The sequence below is a fragment of the Channa argus genome, chromosome 9, assembly GCF_033026475.1.
Source record: "Channa argus isolate prfri chromosome 9, Channa argus male v1.0, whole genome shotgun sequence".
Classification (NCBI taxonomy): domain Eukaryota; kingdom Metazoa; phylum Chordata; class Actinopteri; order Anabantiformes; family Channidae; genus Channa; species Channa argus.
This window is the reverse complement of record NC_090205.1, coordinates 14,246,599-14,268,733: the sequence shown is the minus strand read 5'-3', so window position 1 is coordinate 14,268,733 and position 22,135 is coordinate 14,246,599. Positions and strand designations below refer to the sequence as shown.

The window sequence follows — 22,135 nt, the reverse complement described above, 5'->3', positions numbered from 1 at the left end:
GTGAGAGAGAAGGACATGTGAAGCTGTCCTGAAAATATGTGAATGTGTGTGCTGCTGACAGTGCTGCAGTTCAGCTGTTTGAGACAGTTTATCTGCAGCAATGACAAACTGCTGACAGCCATTTGAAGCACTCTGCGCTCAGTTGTGAGACACATCACTTACTGTCATGCCATGGATTGGCAGCTGGCCATGCACTTTGAACTGATTAGTTGCCGTCATCCCTCGACTCGTGTACAAGATGACGTCACTGAACTAATATGAAACACAGAAGGAAAAAGTTACTTAAAGGGTGACTTTAGTGATAATGAACTTGCTCTTTATGACTGTAGTTTAGGGTGTAAATGTACATTATAGCATTTAAACTTCCCTCTGGCTTCCCTATATTAGGATATTTCTCTGCTCCTACCTGAAAAACTCCTCCAGATTACATCATCTGAACTCTAATGATGAGAGCAACAAGATGACATAATCTGAATTAAAGGTTCCTCCAAGTGACATCATCTGGAGGCATTTTTCAGCTAGAAGTAGCGAGATATTTTAATGTAGGGAAGCCAGGGGGCATTCATTTACATGGACTACTTAACCTTGAACCAAACGAAGTTCAATATGAGTGAAGGCGTCATTTAACAATGTTTCAAATGCATTTGATTTAAAATTTGATTTGATTTGATTTTAAATTACTAAACTGAATGTATCTCACGCAATAAAATGTTCTAAGGAGGCACAAACAATTAGTCATAAATACTGGGTTATTAACTGAAAGGAACACGATTTATATTATTTTTCAGCTCACTGCTCCTCCATACATATGTTGCCAACCAAACCAAAGCACATGTGTAAAACACCCACATAACACAACACTATCAAAGTCTGAGCAACATGTGTTTTTTTCCCTGCAAGAAAGTGTGTAGTTGCTTCACATGAGCAAACACGATGTGAGTAATACGTGATGAGGTCACATAGCTAGATATTTAAATTAGTCACATGACCCAATCTCAGAAAGTAGGTGTTACCAGGAAAAACATTCGCTGCTGTAGGCCTTTTCCAGACAGTTTGCTGAGACAGCCTAACCTGATGAATTCCTGAGAAAAAGAAAAAAGAAAAACACATGCTATTGTGGTAGTGTCTTCTTTGAAAGACATAAATTGATGTTTGGAAGTCACACAGAAATTTAAAAGCTCTGCCGGTCCATTCTTTTAAGTTTTAAACTCACCCGACCAGGAACAACAAGATTGTCGACGCCAATCAAATCCTTCTTAAACTCAAGAAGCTTCTGGAAGTTCTCCATCTTGATTAGGTTTCCCTGAAGCTGGTCCACCACCTCAGACACATCTGCCAGGGCAGCTACACAGAAGCCACAGATTAAAAAGAACACGGTTTGATTCCCTGTGTTTGATAATGGACCAGAAGACCTGGTGTGTAGAGCTACTCTACCTCTGCAGTCCCTGAAGTCCACATGAGTTGCCAGGTAGTGTTTGCACAGACGCTCCAGGATCTGCTTGTAATGAATGAGGCGGTGCAGAGGTCGCAGAATGAAGACTGTGAGGGGAATGTAACAGACCTTTTGCAGCTCAAAGTCCCTGCAAAGAGCTTCCAATTTGCGGGATGCTCTGCACGCCTTTTCCAGCTCCAGCAGAACTTCAGACTGCTTATGCAGGGCTGCTGTTAGGGGCTGAACAGAGATAAAAATGGTATATAAGCAAAAGTTCCATTATGTGCACAAACATGTAAAAATTTGATAGAAAGTGCCGTCTCACCCTCAAGCCTTGTATGTTTTTTAACAAGACATCTCCAATGCGTTGGTAGTCTCCTTTGATGTGAGCATTGGAACGTCCTTCCCTAAAAGTGACATGAAACAGCAAGTTTCTATTCTGTGAAACATTATGGAGCCTTTATAGACAGTTATTTAACTGTCTAAGCTGCACAAAAGCCTATTGATTACAAAAATGATGCTTCAATTTAGCAATAGAAATGCCGATGAATTTGGAAAAGCCTCTTTGAAGTTTGGGAGAGGACCCACCAGGAGGTGTCACCACTGAGCATGACTTTCCATCATACAGACTGCAGAAGTAATGAGCTGCCATTACTGGATTCATTCAGAATATTTATTAATTTGGCACAGCATTTTAGCAGAAGCTTTAGGGGAACACATCTTAGTCTGTAAAACACATTTATCAATGACTACATGACATCTGTGGCCACAGGCTTTATCATTAAGGTCAAAATGACAAAAGTGCCTGAAACTACAATATTTGAATATTTAAAGATGTAGAGCTGGCTATTTATATAAATGAATCTATAACAATGACTAGCCAACAACAAAAATACTAAACTGTATGTCTGCAGTTAATGGGTGCATATGTTAACAGCCTGACAGGCTTTAGGTTATCACTGTCTGCATGACTGACTGTGTGTGAGAGATTCAGTGTGTTTTAATGTAGGTAAAACACAAATCATTAAGGAGACCAGACAGCAGAATCCCACAGGCAAGAAAATACTTGCCATGGTGCAGCATGACTGTTGCCATGGAGACAATAGTTCTTCAGGTCATCTAGAGGGACCCGGTCACCCTCTCAGACTAAATACCAATAAAACTTGTTAAAACCGGGGCAAAAGTCACGACAAATTGGACCAAAAACAAACCACCATATCAGTGAGCCTGGTCTTAACCCTGCAGGGGATGTGAAGGGGACTCACCACAGAGCCAGCCTCTGCTCCACCTCCCTGAGAAAACCTATGTGGAACGTGTGAAGAGGCTCAAAGGTGGAGAGGATAATGTTCTTCAGAGAGTCTGGAGTGGCCTCGTCTTGTCCTACAGCATTCTGGAAGGACTGAGAACCCAGGTATACACGTATATTAGAGTAAAGACAATAAAAGTCATGTTGAAAGACACGCTGAAAGAAAAGTGGACATGTACATCTGTCCATCAGGTAACTCAAGCACTAATGTTCTGGTTTCAAGCTTGTAAAAAGATTGAAAAGTTTCACACAAGCAAAGACTGTTCAGTGCTGTGTTTGAGCAGATGTTTACAGGGTCTTTCCAAAAGCTTTCTACTTTGTTTCTGGTATTGTACCTTAGCCTTGTGATATCTCTTAAATCCTTTAATTGCCTGCGGATGAACGGAAGAATCAATAGCCAGTCATCCCTAACACTATCATTTCATTAAGTCAGATTGAAGCCAAATGTTATGTGTGTTTGGGCCCAGCAGACAGAAAACTGCTTTATTTAGGGGACGTGATGGGAAAAGGAATACAGTCTTGGGAAAAGTGAGCGTTTCTGAAAGGGCCTGAGAAGAAGCACCAGCTGTTACTCAGATGACTTCACCCACAACAGCAGTATTAGCATCCAGTTTATGGGAAACGAGACACTGATAGAAAAACAGCGCGCGCACACGCACACACATGCACACACACACACACACAGCTGAAACAAGAATAAGGACACGAGCCAACCAAAATATTTATGAGATGTGTGAAAAGCATTTCTAAAAAGAGAAACCCTTCAGCCTTTAAACCCCCTTGTTTCTCCACACACGTACAAAATCAAATGACAGCAATGCTTCAGTAGAACCTGGTAGGAAGATCCTTGAGCCCATGAGCTGGACCGCACATTAATATCCTGTTCTCGGCTGCATTTCCTTTTAGATAATATCAAATGAAATGTTGCCCACATGCTTGTACCAAGCCGGTAAAATCTAAAGGTCTGAAACAGTAAGATGAACATGCAGCTTGTTCCAGCTCTCTTTAAACACAAACGTGGTTTAATATTCACAGCCTAGAGTGAAAAAGATAAATGCATTTCAAAGCGTGGGGAGTGATAAAAAAAAAGAATAGAAAAAAATCGAATCTGCCAAAATAATACTGTCACTGCCTGACTTTGTGTTTTGGCGACTGCTCTGCTATGGAGCAGCTAACTGGAATAATCAATGTTTTCTACCCAGTGGACAAAACACCAGAAAACAAACAGTAGAGCAGCATGTTGGCGAGTGGACTTGTCCTGTCTTACCACAGTTATCACCTCCAGGTCCTTCACATACGTCCTTTCTGTGGTCAGCAGCTCCTTGGCGATGAAGTAGGCCCGATCTGTTGGAAACCGCTGCAACAGCATCACAACAGTGAAAGGACAATGAGCACCAACGTCTGAACTACCCAAGTATGAGCCAACAGTGTTTGGAGCCTCATTCGTGGTATTGCCCGTCTAACCCATTTCTCAGAGCAAATGTACAGAAAAACACTGCTTATGTCTCAAAGGAGATTTATTTAGGGCAGGTAATCTAGGTCCTGTGCTATTCTGAGTATTCAACGGTGGATTTGAAGCATAAGTTTAGAAAAAAAAAAGAAATCACACTGTGCAATATAATGAAGTGCTTCTGATTGACAAACCTTTCTCCGAACCTCGTCTTCATCATCTGTGCGAATGCTGCAGGCGTCGTTGAGCAGCGGGCTGGTGAGTGGGGAGGGTTGTCGACCATCTGGGCTGTGGCTGCACAGCTCCAGTGACTTCTGACCGTTAACCATACCATGGGAGTGTCCAGAGGAGGCAGACAGGTGAGGACTGTTAGACACCACATCTGCATGGGGTCACACACCAGCCACAATGAGTGGAGAACAGGTCATAGTTAGACTGAGTAAAATATTTATGACAACGTATCACCAAACTTGATCTGGCTAAAAATATAATTTGTATTTTCACTGACATACTGGAACTGTGAAATGGGTGGAGTTTGGCACATAGTATGACTTATTATATCATTACAAAGACAAATTTTAAATGTAATTAAGTGATAAATAAATGACTTTTGAGTGTTTTTTTAAAACTGTAGATCAGACAAAACAACTACGAGAAAATCACCAGCAAATTTGCAGTTTGCTACTAAAATGCTTTCCAGCATTTACTCATCGTCCAACATGGCAAGGGTCAGCCATGGGCAAGGCTACTTGAAGCTATTTTAGTATTTACAAACACAGTTTGACCCAGGATCAGAATCTGCTATGATTCACTCAGCAGTCCAGACAGCTCTGGCATCCTTTCTGCCTCACTAATCAGTCACAAGCTGAAACACATTCTGCAGGAGCTTCCAGATGAGTGACTTACTTCCTGTCATCTACTCTGACAATGCTGACACCGCTTATTTCCTATGGTTTGGCTGTGAATTGCCCAACTCTCTCTGTTGCCCCCTGGTGTGTCCGCACTAGCATAATAGTGATGCACACATCACCTAAGGCTAGTGCAACTATTCGTCAGAGTTAGCACAATTCTGGGAAGGACACAGTCTAAACACTACAGAGGAAAGAGGTGAAGCAGACAGACAGCTACAGATGAGTATAGTAAAAAGACATATGCACAGACACCCACCAACCAACACCACTAAACCACAGGAGACATGAGACAGGGGGGAAAGTCTAGCATTTACAAGGAGCACCAGGCACCGACTTCTGGGGTCTCAAACAGAAGATCCAGAAATATGACTTTATAAAGAGCATCTTTATTGACTCTAAAATAGCATATTTACACTGTTAACTGAATAGAAAAGTAGCACAAAGGTCCAAGTCCTGTGAGTGTCTATAGGGACACTGAGTGAGTGTATGAGATACTGACTGAGAGATGGGGAAGGTGGAGGTGTACAGTAGTAAGTGAAAATGTAAAGTCATGCATTTTCTCGTCCTTGTCTAATATTAAATATAAAAATATATTTCAATAAAAAGATTTTTTGTTATGAGTAATAGTAATTGCTATAATCCGTGTCAAAATTACCAAACATACATAATTCAGTCAATGAATGCAAATTTGTTTTATATTCAATTTACTTATATTAATGACAGTTAACTTGTAGAAATACTGTGTATTTATATTTTATTAAAAAAAAATATTCACTTAAGTATTGCATGAAGGCCTAAGCTCTAAAATCAAATTATCTACTGTGAAGAATGTGGAGAAACTATGTGGAGAAACTATGAACTGTGAAGTGATTGTGAGCATTACTTATATATTACAGTAGATACAGCACACAACATGCAAAATAATGTGTACCACACCTATCATGCATTGGAAATCCACCCTTAAGAAAGTCAGAGGTTGAAAAAAAAAAACAACAAAAAACACACAAGTCTCGCCTACAGACCCAGGACAAACAACGTTAGAGGGTTTAGAGTTTAATAGCTAAATTTAAAAACAGGTATTTTCTACCATCTCCTTGTCAGTTATGTACTCCAGGTCTATAAGAGAGATTTGTGCACCAAGGAGGGTTCCCCCAACTGCAGTGATCCAGTAATTCCCACAAACAAATGTATCTTCTCTGTGCTTAATAAATGTCATGCAGCTTTGACATTTTTTGATAATGTTAAAGCATCAAAACATTCAGAAAATCTAAAATAGACCAAGAAAAATTAAACCACATCTCACTACGCTTTTTGATGTCGGTGCTGGAAACATCTGGGACTACTGCAAAGGCAGTCAACAGTGACTGATGAGCCAAGAGACTCAAACACTTTGAGGTGCTGATCTTAAAATGCCTTTCACACATGCTGTACACATACCCACAGATACTGAAATCTGCTTCTATTTTCCTATATTCCCAAGCTCCTGTCATCTGTAACCCACTTCCCCCAGCTTGTGTTTTCTCTCCTATGGAATAATTAACTGAATCATTGCACAGAAAGGAACCCAGACAGCAGTGAGCTAGATCTTTTTCTTCACCACACACATTTAAGTGAGTGACAGAACAAGATTACATGCAGTCATGAAAAAAAAAAAAAGAAAAAAAAAAGTTTCATGCTGACAGACAAATGCATATATTGGACAAAGAAACAGAAAGAAGTGTGATATAACGTCATCACATTGATAAACAGATAAAACAAGCACAAAGACAGAAGTGAAAAAGAATACTGAAAAGATAAAAAAAACAAAAAACAAAAGAGAGAAATAAAAGTAAAGTCTGTGGACACCGTAACTGTGGGAAAATGTGTGAGACTCAAGCATGAGTCAAGTTCAAAGGGAGATGTCAACAGTGAGTTAAAGAGCTATAAACTGCGGAGAAGTAGCTAAACATTTTCTTTTCTAACGTAGCCACTGCTAGTCTCCTACACCGTCTCTGCTGTACTGTCAACATTAACAATACTAATCAGATGATCAAAATGGTATTTGCACGATATCAATTAACTTTCCTCTTTGACAACAAACACTTATGGCTAAAGATGCAACTCTCAAAACAGTTACACGCCACACAAACAGTGTTATACCATAAAAAGGACATTATGGCCAATAAATGCTTAGAAATCTTACAATAACCTTCACAATAATTCATTCACAGGTCTCCAAAGGAGATTGACACTTAACACAAGGTGTGTTTTTCATACAACTGTACAAACAAGACCAATTTTTTCAAGTTATCCACCTGAAAAAAAAGATCAAATATTCTGTCTACAGACAACTGCAGAATGAAATGTGTATTTCCCTGTGGGAAATCATAAGGCATATGAGACAGAAACGGAATTGAACATTCAACAACTCTACAACAAGATCCAGTGAAGTGTGTGAGAAAAAGTGCAACTGGAACAATACGTTCTGTTTTGATCATCTTGAATTTTAAAACCCCAAAAAACAGACACTAATTCTCTGTAGTCTCTGTGGGTTTAATTAATTAGTAGCTATTCACAGTTAAAGCCTAACATGGCACTTGTGTAATTCAGTAGGGACGTGCAAATTGAATCGGGGGAGGGGGCGGGGAGAGTAAGCCCCTTCATGCAGCAAACAAGAAAACTCTTAACACATTCCTTTCTTCATACAATCTAGCAATTTGAACTACTTCTCCATGAAAGAGAGGGCTCAAAAGTGTTTTTAGTAGCTGGTGCTGTGCTTCAGAAATCTACTGCGAACATGGAGTGTGGGGATATAAGTAGTCTCCTGATAGAAATAATCTGTCACCCATTGGACACTGAGTTCTTTCACTACACAGCTGTTTGTGCTTTCTTTGCATTAACAGCTGGAAATCTGTCCACCATCATCATCGCTGAAGGCATGGCATCCGTCCTCATCTGCCTCCTCATCCAACTGGAGGCTGCCAAAGGAAAACTTGTTCCTGAGTAAAGGGGAAAAAGAATTCGTCTCCATTTGGTTTTCACAAACCAGGGGGCTGTTGTCCCTGTTGGTGGGCTCTACCTCCGACTCACTGGAGTCTGAACCACTAGTGGTGGTGCAGTCATTCATTTCAACTGCGCCCACATGTGTGACACCAGCCTGCCCTAAACGTTTCTGCCCTGGACTACACCTGGACCTACCTGGTGCTGAGAGGCCATTGGCCATTATGCGGCGCTCTAGAGCAGCCATACGTTCAGCCGCAGACAGAAGAGGACCTGGTTGTGGGGAGGATGCTACATGGTTTGGGTCTGTCTTGGACTTTAGATGCATTCTGTGGGGCTTCTGTAAGTGAGGAGAATGACTTAAGATGGGGGAGTACTGACCTTCATTGAAGTTAGGGGAAGCAGAGCCATTATGCTCAACATGATGGTGAGGAGCTGCTTGATGGATGGTAGCCAGGGCAGGACTGGTGACACCACTCACTGAAGCCAACATATGTGGGCCTGTGAGAGGGCTGCTGCTATGCATCCCTCTACTATAAGAACTGACATCTGCCATGGTGCCATGGAAAGGACTTTGGTCAACCATTTGGCAGGACTGCCTGGGAGACTCATCTGACTCATGGCTCATGTTGAGCAATGGTTTAAAAGAAGGAGACTCCCTGTGTTGCATCCGACCCAGAAAATGCTCCTGTTGAGCCCTGTTTATGCTCCCAGAGCCAGACCCACGATGACATAAGGCCTGCTCCCTACAGCTGTGATTCAAACTGACACCCTGGATGTACATGTGATAATCGTTATCTATATCATTGCAGTCAATGTAGGGGATGGAAGAGCTGCTGCCTCTTGCAGCCCCAGATGCTGGACCTGTACTTAGATGTTCTGGGTGGGTCTGTCTTGTTGAGCCTCTAGTGTCTTCTGTCCTGGAGACTGACCCCGTTCTTTCCTCATGGCCACTTCTCTGTTGAGATGGACTTGCCCTCGTAGTCCTTGAGCCTGATGGGTCTTCTGCACTCACCAATGCTGACTCTGTCCAGTGACGCCGAGGAGAAGAGTCCACTCTGTCACTGGCAGCACCACTCTGACAAAAATAGACAAAGGCAGAGAATAAAAGAATTTCAAGATTGCTTTTTATTCATGGTTTTCTTTGATTTGGATTGTTAATAATATGCTACTTTTTTTATTTATTCTGTCTCACTTGAAAGTACCCTATAGAGTTTTTGACAGGTTTGATGAGCCTGTTTGTAACTTTTGTGCATGCTCCAAAAGCTTAGGCAGAAGATGAACGTGTCCACATTTGATCATAAAGGTGGCATAAAGCATACTACTACTGTTGGTTTGATGGTCATGCGCCAATAAATAACGCAATACTGTAGAATCCAGGAAGAAGGGAAGTTCCAAACAATGTAAATGTGGACATAAACTAGACTTGCATAGTAGTGTATACTGTGATCAAAGATCCAGTTGGTTGGACACCCTGACAGGCCCAGAAGCTTTCTTGTGACGCACACTAACGTGGCCTTAATGCCAAAGGGTTATAAAGTATGTAAGACAAGTATGTAAAGTAAGACTCATATAAAGTATGTGTCAAACCTATAACAACCATGATGAGAGTCATTAGACAGCACAGATATTTTGTGGTCATTCGTGCACTGTAGATGCGCTAAAGAAACTCAGACACTCACTGCTGTTGGCACTTCATTGTGACGTGGAGAAGGAACCGGTGACAGGCGGCTGTTGTGTTGGACTCGACTGTGTTTCCTGGCAGACACAACGTTGAAGGGCAGTGTTACACACTTTAAGTACCCTTATACAGACTAAGTATGTCCAACATGTCTCTAGTCTTTACCTGTCAAATGGAATCTTTTTAAACTCAGTCTCCTTCATATAATCAATCACCTGCTTCTGTGTGCGACCGCTGCAGAGACAAACACAAGGAGAGGTAAAGGTGCCTTTAGGCAGAACTGTAGTACACTGCTAGTAGACAGCGATTCTGAGAGGCTGAAACCAACTTTACAATGCAAACTTTCTACCTGAATCTGAAGGAAGAGCCTCGTGTGAAGAGCACAGGCTTGGGCTTGGGCTTTGGCTCCTCAAAGAGACGAAAGAAAGCGTGGTATTCAACACAGATCTTCCAGAAGACTTTACAACAGTCCCTACTGGCCATCAGAAACTCCAAAGTGTCCTGATATGAACTCTGCTGAAATAGAGACAAATAACGACATAATTTAAAATGGCAATAATTCTTTTATTAAATGATTTTACAACACAGATTATATCGCAGAAACAGAACTTACATTTAAATCCGGCCTTAGCTTGATGAGAAAACGTTTCCTCTTGAAGCTCAGTTTCCGAACCTTAGACCAGTTGAAGGCGTTAATCTTTGTGTGTCCCTGCAGCGATGAAAATAGTGATTAACCTATAAGTCCACAATACCAACCAAACAGGCAAACCTTCCCAAGAAAGAGGACGGAGAACCACAAATGAACAGATGCAAAATGCTGATCACAGTTTTTTCATATCCACCTCTGTGCCTTTTGGACTACTTACACCAATCACCATTCAAACACACACTCTCACACACAGGTTCACCTACAAACCAGTGTGGCTCACCTGAAAGACGAGAACACCGGTGTGTGCCACAGCCAGGCTTAATTTTGTGCCTTCCCGATCTTTGGCAGGGTGAAGGCGAATCCCGTACATTTCCAACCTACGGGCCACTTCTAGTAATTGATAGTCAGATTCTGCTGGTGTTTGACCTCTGCAACACAAAACGCAACAATAACAGGTTAAAACACAAAAAAAATAATAAATATAGACATAATAGAGCTAAATTCTTATGTTGGTTTTCAAAAAAGTAGTGTGTGCTTTGAACAAGACTAGACACAGGAGATTATTTGAAGCACTAACTAAAAGAGGCTCATTTTATTCCCAGGTTATAACACTTTGACTTAACAAAAGCCCACCGTGGCACTGATTATTCTTTCAGAACCTTTTTGGACAAATAAATGTCATCCTGCTCTGTGTCTCACTAATTGAGGTAAAAGACCAAGTCCGAGTGGATCCAGATTTCTCATGATTATTTGAGCTTTTGGAGCAGTAGTGGAAGGTTGGGGAGGGGTTGCAAACACTAACTAACTTTTCTAATTCTTATCAGCAGATAAGCCTTCCTGTTTCCTGTGTATGGTGCTTAATCAGAGATTTAACTCAGCATGGCATCCAGCCAGAAGGACTGCAGTTACAGTTATCAACGAAGAAAGCCTACGGGGAGAAAAAGAGCAAGTCAAAGAGAGCAGTCAAATCTAATTGAGCTCCTTTCATGTATATCACCAGCCGCCCACTGTGTGTCCATCTCTGGAGCAGCCTATGGTGATGTAGAGGTGAAACAAGGGCTTGCAAAGCTTTGGCTGAGATTCAAGCTTGTGCACTGATGGTTTTGACATTTTGAGGCAGGATGGTTGGAGGAAATCTGGAAGGTATCCAATAATTTACTCCCAGTAGCATCCCGCCCTAAACTAAAGGCAGATACTAGGGAAAGAACTGGGAAAAACAGTCAAGCTCAATAACATTATTCACTTCACAAGAACTCCTGCATTAGACACCTGAGAATAAACTAAAAAAATCTGGGTTTCTAACCCACTGACCCAGCTCATAACAGCTGTCTGAGTTTTTTATGGGTTGAAGGAAGCTTTCAGATCCCAGTTTGCAGCAATGCAACCTTTTCCTGATAGAGTGTAGAACACAGATTTAAATCCACTACTGGCCTGTAGGATTTTTAGTGGGTCTGTAATTAAAAAAAAAAACTCCACAGAGCACTACTGAGAAACAACCCATTCATTTGAGACTGGTTTCCTGAATGTGACACCTGTACAATAATACTTCCCCTGTGGGATGTGCACAAGGACTGAAACAACTTTTCCTTTTCACAGTTGAACATGATTTGTGTTCAGCTCCTGTTTTAGCAATCTTATGTAGAGGGGCTTTTGGATCCAAAAATATACTGTACCTTGTTTTTAGAACTCACCTATTGTTTGAGTGAAACTCCATGATCTTGTCAATCAGGGGCATTTGATCTGGGATGTAGTTGTTGTTGAGGAGGTGTGACCGGCACTGGCTCTCCTCAAAGTCCCCAATCTCAGCTTAAATGCAGGAGAAAATAGCAAAAAAGGTTAAGTTAATGTATAAATGTCTGCAAAAACACACACACACATACTCAGGTGACAAAAGAGAGTAAGTAAACCTCCAGAACAGCTTCAGTGATGCTTTTCATAAAAATTAACAATAATAATTTGTGTAGTCTAATCACGTGTGTAGCTGCTCGAAATCTGTTCTGCAAGATTACGTTCAATGCATCTAACTGAAAGGTATCCATAGCAACACACAGATAATCAATTTGTAATGGTGTGCAGTGTGCTAAATGACAACGTTTGATGATAAGTTCAATGTGAATTAAATACAAAGTGTTTTTAAAGAGTTATCTAATCTGTCAACACTTTGGTCACTTGAGCTAAATGAGGAAACATGACAGACACTTACACTGGATAATGTGTGAGACCATCAGTGCAGCGCTGCTGTCATTGGACGTCAGATGTCCAGAGGAAAGATCATGTTTGATCTGGAGGGCAAACAGGTATCTGCACAATAACAGGTTTCATATTATACCCCAGAGTATTGTGGAAATGGTTTCCAGCAGCACTGGAGATAAATCCAATAAACCTCTGGATCAGCTCAACAAATAGAGCCGAATTCATCCACAAGAATAAGGGAATCACTAAAACTGTGTTTTTTATGATACAAGACTTCATTTATGGTCTAAAAGAAGTTGCTCAAGTAAACATTTTGAATTGCGTGGCTACAGTATTAAGTTAAGTGAAATCATTTATTGATTATTAAGATTTACTGACTGTCCTTTGTTAAAGAGCTGCTTCTCTTGGATGTGGGCCAGATCGAAAACCAACACAGTCTAAATAAAAGGGTTAATAATTAGTTTTCTTTGTACATAATTGTCAGAATATGTGTGACAAAGTGCACAGGTTCCTGGATAAGAAGTGTTGCCAATTTCATCATAGGGTGGTGAAACTGTTTGAGTTTGTCCCATCTGTCACAGCAGACCTAAAGAAAATACAGCTGAACACTAAAGTCAGTTAAAGGTTTTATATATGTGTGTGCATATGTACATGTAGCTAAATATTGTGCTATATATGTCTATAAAGAGTTAATAAATGGTGCATGAATGTAAGTTAATCTATTGTTATTGTATGTCTATTATCAATGGAAACATTAACAAGCCGCTATATAAAAAAAAAAACATCTCTTATAAGTAGTTATAAATACATAGAAGAAGTCTACTGATATTAAAATGGAACGAGGAATCAGGAACCCTTAATAGAGCTTCCACAACCAATGCAAATTACGTTCTCTGTCCCCGTTATTTCTCCACCCTGGATGTAAAAACATGCAAGTCACGTGACAGCTCCAGAACGAGGAAACAGAAACCAAAAAAAAAAAAAAAATCATTAGCTCCATGCTAATCTCTAGGGGACTAAATCAGAAACATGGCAGCGATGACATGTGAGTTGCATAGCTGAGGAGGGAATAAATCTTTTGGGAATTGAAGCACATGTTTGATTTATGCTTTTACGATCACTTCCAACCACAGCTAAAATAATTGACATACCCTATATAAATGGGCATTTCAATGGCAACAGGAAAACATAACGTGATGTGAGTTTGAAGGAGTTTAATTACAGTGTATGTGAAAAGGAGTTCACCTTGTCAGCTCCTCCAGTAGCTGGGCATGGTCTGGAGGGAAGAATTTCACAGCAAACCTCAAGATTGTGTGTTTCGGTCCTATGGAAGATGAATTAATATTGTAATAAAACAAAATAAGAGTTAAAATTCTAAAGATTAGTTGCAAAATAGTCATAAGTATATGATTCATATCAATCCTAATTTAGAGTCATTCGAATGTTTGGATGGCTGTTTTCTACAGATAAAAGCTTTCAAACCAAAGGTATTCTAAAAGATGTTGTAACATTAGCATTTTGAAACACTTACGTCTGAGCTGTTTGATAATGGGCTTGATGTGGTCCAACCAAACCTGAAGAAAAAAAAGACGGTAAAAATTAGCTGGGTTTATGCAAATCAAACTCTGAGATGTATATAAAAAGACTCTGTCATTTTTATTTCCATCCTCACTCACTATCATCTTTTGATGGTTCTGAAACTCCAAGCCAAAGTAGTCAGCCTCAATGAGGTTCATGTGGGAGCACACGAGGTCAAATAGCACCTTGCCTGAGGCTTTTTGCTGTGAATGAGAGAAAGGAGAAAACCAAAGAATTTGGCTTAAAATAACATGTGGATAGCTTTTATGTTCATGTCTGCTTTTTGTATTTGAACTTTTGTTCTTTGCAATCCAATCAAATGACACTGTTCAGACTCCTGTCCTCAAATGAAGAACAACCAAACCTCAGGAACCCCCAGTGACAGAGCAGTCAGAAACCAAAGAGGCTTTAGTTAATGTCAGTAAATAGATGGCAAACTCTGTCTTTGTCTAAATTCCTTAGCTACAGTATCATCCCTTCTTCCTTTCAGGCGATCAAAGGCTCAGTAGGCCAACCACTGCTGCAGCGAGAGGGAGGTGGACCCCGTCTTTGATCTGAGTTTTCAGTGCCACTGCTGTCGCTGATGTTGGACCAGCTGCCTTTTAATCTGATACAGTATCAGAACGGGTTAAAGACTCTGGTGTTGCTGACCACATTTATCCTGACTCACTTCACATAGAGAATGCGCAAACACTTTGAAGAGTGACTTCACTGCCCACACTCTGACAAAGACTTGCAATGTGACAACACAGAAACCTTAAAAAAATTAAATAAAAACAATCTTTGGAGAAACATTCTCATGCAAGGTCAAATAAATGTCAGGGATTTCCACAGAAACCCTTCTGTTCCAGTTGCCCTGAGGAGACACAGATCCCAACAGGGAAATTTCTTCCTGGCTGCTTCCTCGTGACTGGGGTGCAACAGTGCAGAATGTAAAACGGCTGCAGAATGTGAGTGTTTATAGTAGCAGTTCTCCCTGGCTTAGATAATGATCCAGGGCTGTGAGTTCTGACTATGTTTCAAGAAAGCAGCTTCTCCTCAACAGCAGCACAAAAACACAGTGAGCTGGTTAGGTCCACGCTACTACAAGAGGTCCCTTCATTCAGCTGAACCGTGCTGACACTCTCCACTAAATCTCTGTAGTGTTTCAAAGGCAAAGAACTCTGCGTCTGTGTTTCTATTAATGTTTAAAAAATTAAGCTCTATCAGCTTAGCGAGCGGGTTTACACTTCCACAACTGAATCCCTAATCTTGGCAAAACAAGTCTCCCCACCCTCACCACTCCTCACTGTGTGTGTTCTCCCTGTGTGTAGCACCACTCTCCAGGCTGTCTCATGCAGTGCAGAGGGCATCCTAACACGGAGGACCAGCTGTTTCCATATGGTGATGGAGCTGATGAAGGAGGCCACAAGGAGGCTGGAGGGAAGGAGGCCATCAACCACACTCACACACCCACACACCGAACCACAAACTTCTTAATAAACTGGTGGGGAACCAACCGTGAATAAATTCTGTGTCTCATGTTTTCTGGACAAATGTGCTCTGCAGACGCTCACGGAATAATAACAGAGAGAAAAAAAAAGAAGAAGAAGAAGAAGAAAAAAAAAGCTGAATACATTGGAGGTTGAGGTTTCTCTCTCACTGGAGCACTCTCATATAAAGCCTTATAAATCTGCTGTCAGTGTAAAATGACCATGAGCCAAGCAGAGATGGGTAAGGCAGAGGCTGATTAGAGCCGGCCAGTGCTTGATTAAATGCAGCTGTTGCGGACTGGAGTTATAGTGCTGCCATTTGACACTGCAGCCTCCACAATACAATGAGAGTACTGTCACTAATGAAGCACAAGTCGCTGAGATTGACTGGCACAGGCATTCAGAGGACACCGATTGAAACAGACTGCATTCTAAATTCCAACTCTAACTATGGTATTATGAGAGCTGGCATGTAAGAGTCATGTGTTCTGAGAAGCTGACGATATTTAACTACATGTGGACAATTAAACAGTTGCACAATCACAACCAGTAGAAGCTACTTCACTCTGCCATACAGCTGTCACCTGAGGCCTCATTACTTTCCATACATGTTAAGAGCCTCCCCCAAGAGAAAGGTAACAGCCACAGCTCAGCTGACATTTCCTTCATTATAGCCAGTGCCAAGTAAATGTCACCAATCTTCCTTTTTATGACCTCTATCTATAAAAGTGCTTGTGTTGGTTTACACAGGGGCATCCAGAGTCAGCGGCCTCTGGGCCAGACACACAAGGGAGGGAGGGGTGTGTCTGTTTGAACATAGGCTCATAGGATGCTACTCCTGTTTACATGTGTATGAAGCCTAGCAAGCTTGCATCACTACACTGACCTCCGCATGCTCCGGCTGAGAGAAGAGGCTAAGCAAAGATGACAGCGATGTCTGCGCATGTCTGCATTGGTTTCCACTTCGGGGTAGACCAAATAACCCCGATCCTCATCCTCCCCTACCCCCATTTCCCGTTAGTCAGCGCCTGTCAGTGAAAAAAAAGCCCAAAACAAAAAGGTCAGGTGAAAATTTGTTATGTGCTCCCTTTAGTGTTTCTCTCCAGGACTTGTTGGAATAGCTCACTTCACTTGGAATAAGCCAGGCCCACTGAACTTCTCTTGGGGGAGTGTGGAGTAAGGGAGGGGGGACAGCATGAGTGTAAACAGACTGTCAGTGCCTTTAGGCTACAGATAAGCAGAAAGAACAAAGGGTATCGTGCCTGGGTGGGTGTGCTGCACTGAGGGGTTGATGGCATTCAAGCCAAATGGTGAACCATTGTTTGGACAGTGATTTAACAATGTACTTTTTTTTTTTATAATTTCTTGGGCGTGGCGTATTCTGTATTGACAGATACAGGTAATGGGGCAGTCATCTAACAGTGGGAGGTTTACTGCTGTCACATTCAGCAACATCACAGGAAGCTGATCGAGGTCAAAGATGAAACAGACTGTGTGATTTAAAGAAGGGAGTAAGGAATCCAACTATGTGCAGTGCTCATCTGATATGACAGAAAATAGGCTTAGCATGAAATTAAACTGCTTTTTTTTTTTTTTTTATGTGATACCACACTAAGAATCCCTTTTGCAGGGCAAAAACTTCTTTCAGTTTTACTAGTTGCAACTTCTACACTACACATAGGAAGTAGTAGCGAAAGCAGTGGAAAACCCCAGGAATCATTCTGATTACATTATAAGTGAACAGTGGCTCTTCTGACAACACTGCTCAGGGCTGGGCTGAGATTACAGAGCTGCACACAGTAGCAGGCACATGTATATTCCCAGACTGAGTTTTCATGGTGTTATTGAAAACTTATTTCAAGACACCGCTGACTGTCTGTCACATACTTAACATAAATTGTATTGCAATAAAACAATAGCACAGCATTTTAAATTACTTTGCAATGCAGGTAGCCATCTTTGCATGGGTTGTGTTATGTGTAAAGTGTGTGTGTTTTCATGTGTGTGACCTTATATACTTTGCACTGTAAGTGAAGGGTAGGACAGAGAGGTCAGTGGCAGCTGAAACTCATTGAGATTCAGGTCATGTGGTGCAGAGGTTCCCAGGGTGACTCAACTATAGCACAAAACTGAGAATAGTGGAGAGAGGCAAAGCTACTAAAACCCTGCAAATAACCTCCATACCCTCGCGGCACATGCCGACGTGTGCCCATGAATATGTATGTGCCAGAGTGTGCTCATAATTGGGACAATCTTTATATCATCATATTCAAAATAAAACATGGTGCTTTAGCTCAGATGCAGCAAAAAAATATATATAATTAAATCCAAAAGCAGCGCTACACTTAAAAGAAGGTGTTGAGTAATGAAATAATTTAGACATAAAGATTCATCCTGCTCTTTCCTGCTTTTTTTACTTTCAAATCTCCCAAACTGCAGATGAAAAATATCAACACAAAATGAATGGAAAAATGATGACTGGGCTTCCACAGCTGTCAGAGTCATTCTGTCACAGCAGGCCAGCCTCCAGGCCCGAGAGGACGACCATGAAAATAATGTTCCTTGAATTCAATCGAAAGAAAGTGAGATGGTAATAGCTACCCACAACCTCCTCCTCCTCCTCCTCCTCTTGTACAATCCCCCCACCCACCCCCCACTTGGCCTGCCTGCCCTCCCCACAGTCTGTCTGGGCTGCTAGAAACATATTGATTTTGCATAAAGAATAATTAAGTGTCCTGTTGCGACCGTTGTGGTCCTGAATACCTAAAAGGGCAGAGCACTGTGCATTTGTGCATGGACCTCCCACTGTTAGTAGAGCACCATAAGAAGAGATCAGAAGACAGATCTAACAGTTGTGGGTTTGCTTCATTAGTGCAGACAGTAAACAAGCAGTAGCAGAGATTCAACTAAGAAACTACAATGTTTACCTATGCTTGCAAATATTAAGCCTTGTTACTGTGTTAAACATGCACATAATTCCTTTATGCCTCAGCCTACCGTAACTTGTAGTATGGTTAAAATTAGCAGAGGGCAAGAGGGGCTTTTAAGGCAGCTGGAATTACCGAAACGATTGGCCTCCTTTTCCTTCATCTGCCTGAATCCCTTTCAGGATGCTTCAAATTCTGGACTCATGCTGTTTTTTCTACACTCACACGCCTTCCCAAAGCTGAGGATTACTGTCACTTAGAGGGAGGATGCGTCACTTTACTTTTAGGTGGAAAGTCCATATTTCGTTAGATAAAAAGCAGAAAGAAAAAAAGTGATGCATTTTAACCTGCTATCGACACATTCAAGAGTGAAATGACACAAAAAGAGTGTTTCAAAATGTAAATATTATACAACTATGCAACTACAAAAATGTGTAATAAATATTGTCTCATGAATAGCATTTAGTAGTTTTATTAGACCTGCAATGTAGTTGTAAAACGTAGTTGTGTAATTTATGAAGAAAAGCTGCCAAACATTCACTGAACTATCATACTAAATAAGCAAATAAATAAATAACAATAGCCAGCAGGTAGTTTCATTTGGATGAGCATTACATCTTGCAGAAAGATGTAACTTGCTCCACCTGCAGAATGTGGGGACAATGTTTTCCCTCATGTTGCTGTACAGTAAATACTGTGGAGACCCTAAACTATGAAGTGAAGTAAAAACAATCAATAAATTAATTAGGAGATTAATTAAGTATACCATAACCTCTCACAAGGACAAGCTATTAATATATAATCAAAATGCAAAAATGTGTCAAAGAGGTACTGTTCAATGACCTGGACTGACTGTCAGGAGGCTCCTGTCAGGCCTTGCTTGACCTTAAGAGCAAACAATCACATTATAGAATACACCAGGGAGCTAGCTAAGACAATTTGGCATGTTAAACATACATCAGATATGGCAGGTTTTATGATGACATCTGATGGTTTAAACTAACTGAAATGTAAAAAATGTTACTGAAACTACATTCCCTGTTTCTATGTTTTGTTTATAAATTAACAAATGGACACTGCTGGGACTGTAAGACAATCAGAAATCAAAAATTAATGTCAGAGCATGTTTAAGGGAAGGCAAAAAGTTGTTCAATTTGTGATCTGTGCATTGACTCAGACTGATAAGGGACAAGCGAGCTATAAATCACACACAAACCCATTAGATACTAAACAGATGTGACACATTCTTGTTGGAAAATTAATATCTAAGGTATGTTAATTAAAAACAAGAAAATGTGTCATCCTGCCTGTATAAACAGCAGCTTGATAATATTGGCGCAAACACACTGATCTACATAATCACTATGTCAGACACTATGATGTCTTCTGTGCTGTGTGTTGGAGAGATCGAGAGATCGAGAGATCGAGAGAGAGAGAGAGAGAGAGAGAGAGAGAGAGAGAGAGAGAGAGAGAGAGAGAGAGAGAGAGAGAGAGAGAGAGATACAGCAAAGTGATCATATGGAATACAATTAAGATATGGTGAGTATGCATTATTAGGTTCATCATTAATATGGAGATTCTGGCTTGGCTAAATTTTACAGCAAGAGACACGAATGAGCTTAACATACGTACACAAATGGAAATGCAACAACCTGAGAAACGTTCACAAGCAAGAGGCTGGATAACAACATTAAGACTATCATCATCACATGTGTGAGTCAGCTTTAGGCTTAACTGGCACTGATGGACCCGGCATACAGTACATATACAGCATGAAGCAACAGAAAACTGTGATTATGCTGTATGAGTTATGGCAAAGTAGCAATGCTTTAATTCTTGTTTAAATGAATAACAAATTTTTCTTCAAGACAATGGTCAATCTTTTTGTTTTTAGCATTACTGTGATGAAGTACTCTTCACAGTATATTTTTCAGGTATTAATTTTGCCAAAGTAAGCCAAAAGTAGAAATTCTCATCTAGTTTTCTTTAAACTATTTCTACAGTTTCAGTTTTGTCAAATTAAACATCCCAATGTGCAGTATCTACAGTAGATATACAGTTTTTATTAATATTTTAATACAAAACTACAAATTCATTAGCCACATATGTGCCCCGTTAACCTTTTCTTTGTTTGCTTGATTAAATGTGAGAAACCGTAGCAGGGTGGTTGTCGCCTCTTCTTCCCCATCTCTGTCCTCACCATTTCCTGTCCTCTGATCTGGTAAAGGCTTGAACTGGATATACTGTATGACTGAAACTCCTTATTAATTATCAAAATAGTTTCAAATTAATTCCTCTCAGCTGTCTAATGGATTGACCATCTGATTATTTGGCATTGAAGACTATGAACACTCATGTCATTCTCCAATTAATTAATCACAGTCAAAACTTACAGTCTGACTCAAACTGATTAGTTATACAGTGCAGGTTAAAGTAAACATTACAGACCTAACAGGAGATTTAACATGTAGAAAGAAAAATATCACGGTGCCAGAGAAAAGCCCTTTACTGACTGACAACTTCTTCTGATTTCACACTGTGGGATCTAGCTGCTGTCTTGAGACCAAGTAAGGCATCAGCATTCTCTGGCTCAGAGAGCTGCTTTCTGCTTCACCACCTTTTTGCAGACCACCACCAAATTTTGAGAGACACACAGTAAGACTCAGGAGCCTGTGCAGTGTTAAACTTATTCGTTCTAGGGATGAACCAGTCAGGTCTATTGAGGAATGTTGTTAGTTTGTACTGTACTGTCCTGCTGCATGTTCCCTCACCCATAATCTTCACCAGTAATAAATAATGACAGCTGCACATGCTGCTTTACTGGTTTGGCCAATCAACTGGCCTGTTCAAGATTATCCTTAAACGACTTAGCCCTCAGCACAGCAAATCCAGAGGCCCTCTGGCCTGTGATGTAGTCGAGTACCTGTATTGATAACAGCTGGTGGCACCTGATAGCCTCAGCTTCTTTGAAGAACTCTGAATTTTAATCAAATTATATTCCAATCAAAATGTACATTTTGTAGCACATAAGATGTTCAAGGGAATAACATCACATCAAACATAGGCTAATTATTAGCTTTAAAAACCTATTGGCCTATTGAACCTATTGGCTACAAATACAAACCATGTGCAGAGAACAAAAATACATGACTTCAATACCATATTAAAGCATTTTAATGTATTCACATTGACCCTCTAATTATCACTTGACCAGTGAGCTGGGATTTCCCTGTCAGATTATGCTTGACCTCAGATCACACATATGTATGGACAAGAGCCTCAGAACAAGGATACACTACCTGTGGACAAGGATTACGGTCAACAGCCAAGACAGCACTCTCAGATTGAAACATGACCCATGATGTCACTTCAATAACCAGTGGGGATGTCTACTGAATTTAAAGTTTGTGGTCCTTAAATCTTAAAAATAGAGATGAATGAGACTTTTTCTAGTGTAACACACACACACACACACATTCATATTTACCACAAAAGCTTGATTATTAAGGTGGTAAAAAAACAAAACAAAATCAGTAACAGTCAGTGGCACTACTGGA

General features: G+C 40.7%; 1 protein-coding gene across 7 annotated transcripts in view; it reads right to left on the bottom strand.

Annotated features, from left to right (window-relative positions):
* The window catches only part of LOC137132914 (FERM, ARHGEF and pleckstrin domain-containing protein 1), a 45,859-nt gene that overhangs the window by 6,490 nt on the left and 17,234 nt on the right, over positions 1-22,135 (bottom strand). For 5 of the 7 annotated variants that reach the window (XM_067515939.1, XM_067515940.1, XM_067515938.1 and 2 more), the window contains exons 3-21: positions 14,278-14,382; positions 14,133-14,175; positions 13,847-13,925; positions 12,612-12,709; positions 12,100-12,214; positions 10,689-10,836; positions 10,373-10,468; positions 10,109-10,275; positions 9,925-9,993; positions 9,761-9,836; positions 8,943-9,156; positions 4,383-4,570; positions 4,006-4,095; positions 2,698-2,831; positions 1,758-1,839; positions 1,435-1,672; positions 1,214-1,344; positions 1,014-1,082; positions 163-252 (exon numbers count right to left, since the gene is read on the bottom strand). In XM_067515939.1, coding sequence (XP_067372040.1) covers positions 163-252; positions 1,014-1,082; positions 1,214-1,344; positions 1,435-1,672; positions 1,758-1,839; positions 2,698-2,831; positions 4,006-4,095; positions 4,383-4,570; positions 8,943-9,156; positions 9,761-9,836; positions 9,925-9,993; positions 10,109-10,275; positions 10,373-10,468; positions 10,689-10,836; positions 12,100-12,214; positions 12,612-12,709; positions 13,847-13,925; positions 14,133-14,175; positions 14,278-14,382 — 2,232 coding nt within the window. Of the gene's footprint in view, positions 1-162; positions 253-1,013; positions 1,083-1,213; positions 1,345-1,434; positions 1,673-1,757; positions 1,840-2,697; positions 2,832-4,005; positions 4,096-4,382; positions 4,571-8,942; positions 9,157-9,760; positions 9,837-9,924; positions 9,994-10,108; positions 10,276-10,372; positions 10,469-10,688; positions 10,837-12,099; positions 12,215-12,611; positions 12,710-13,846; positions 13,926-14,132; positions 14,176-14,277; positions 14,383-16,537; positions 16,680-22,135 lie in introns of all 7 variants that reach the window. The other 2 variants (XM_067515937.1, XM_067515935.1) reach the window with 2 other exon arrangements.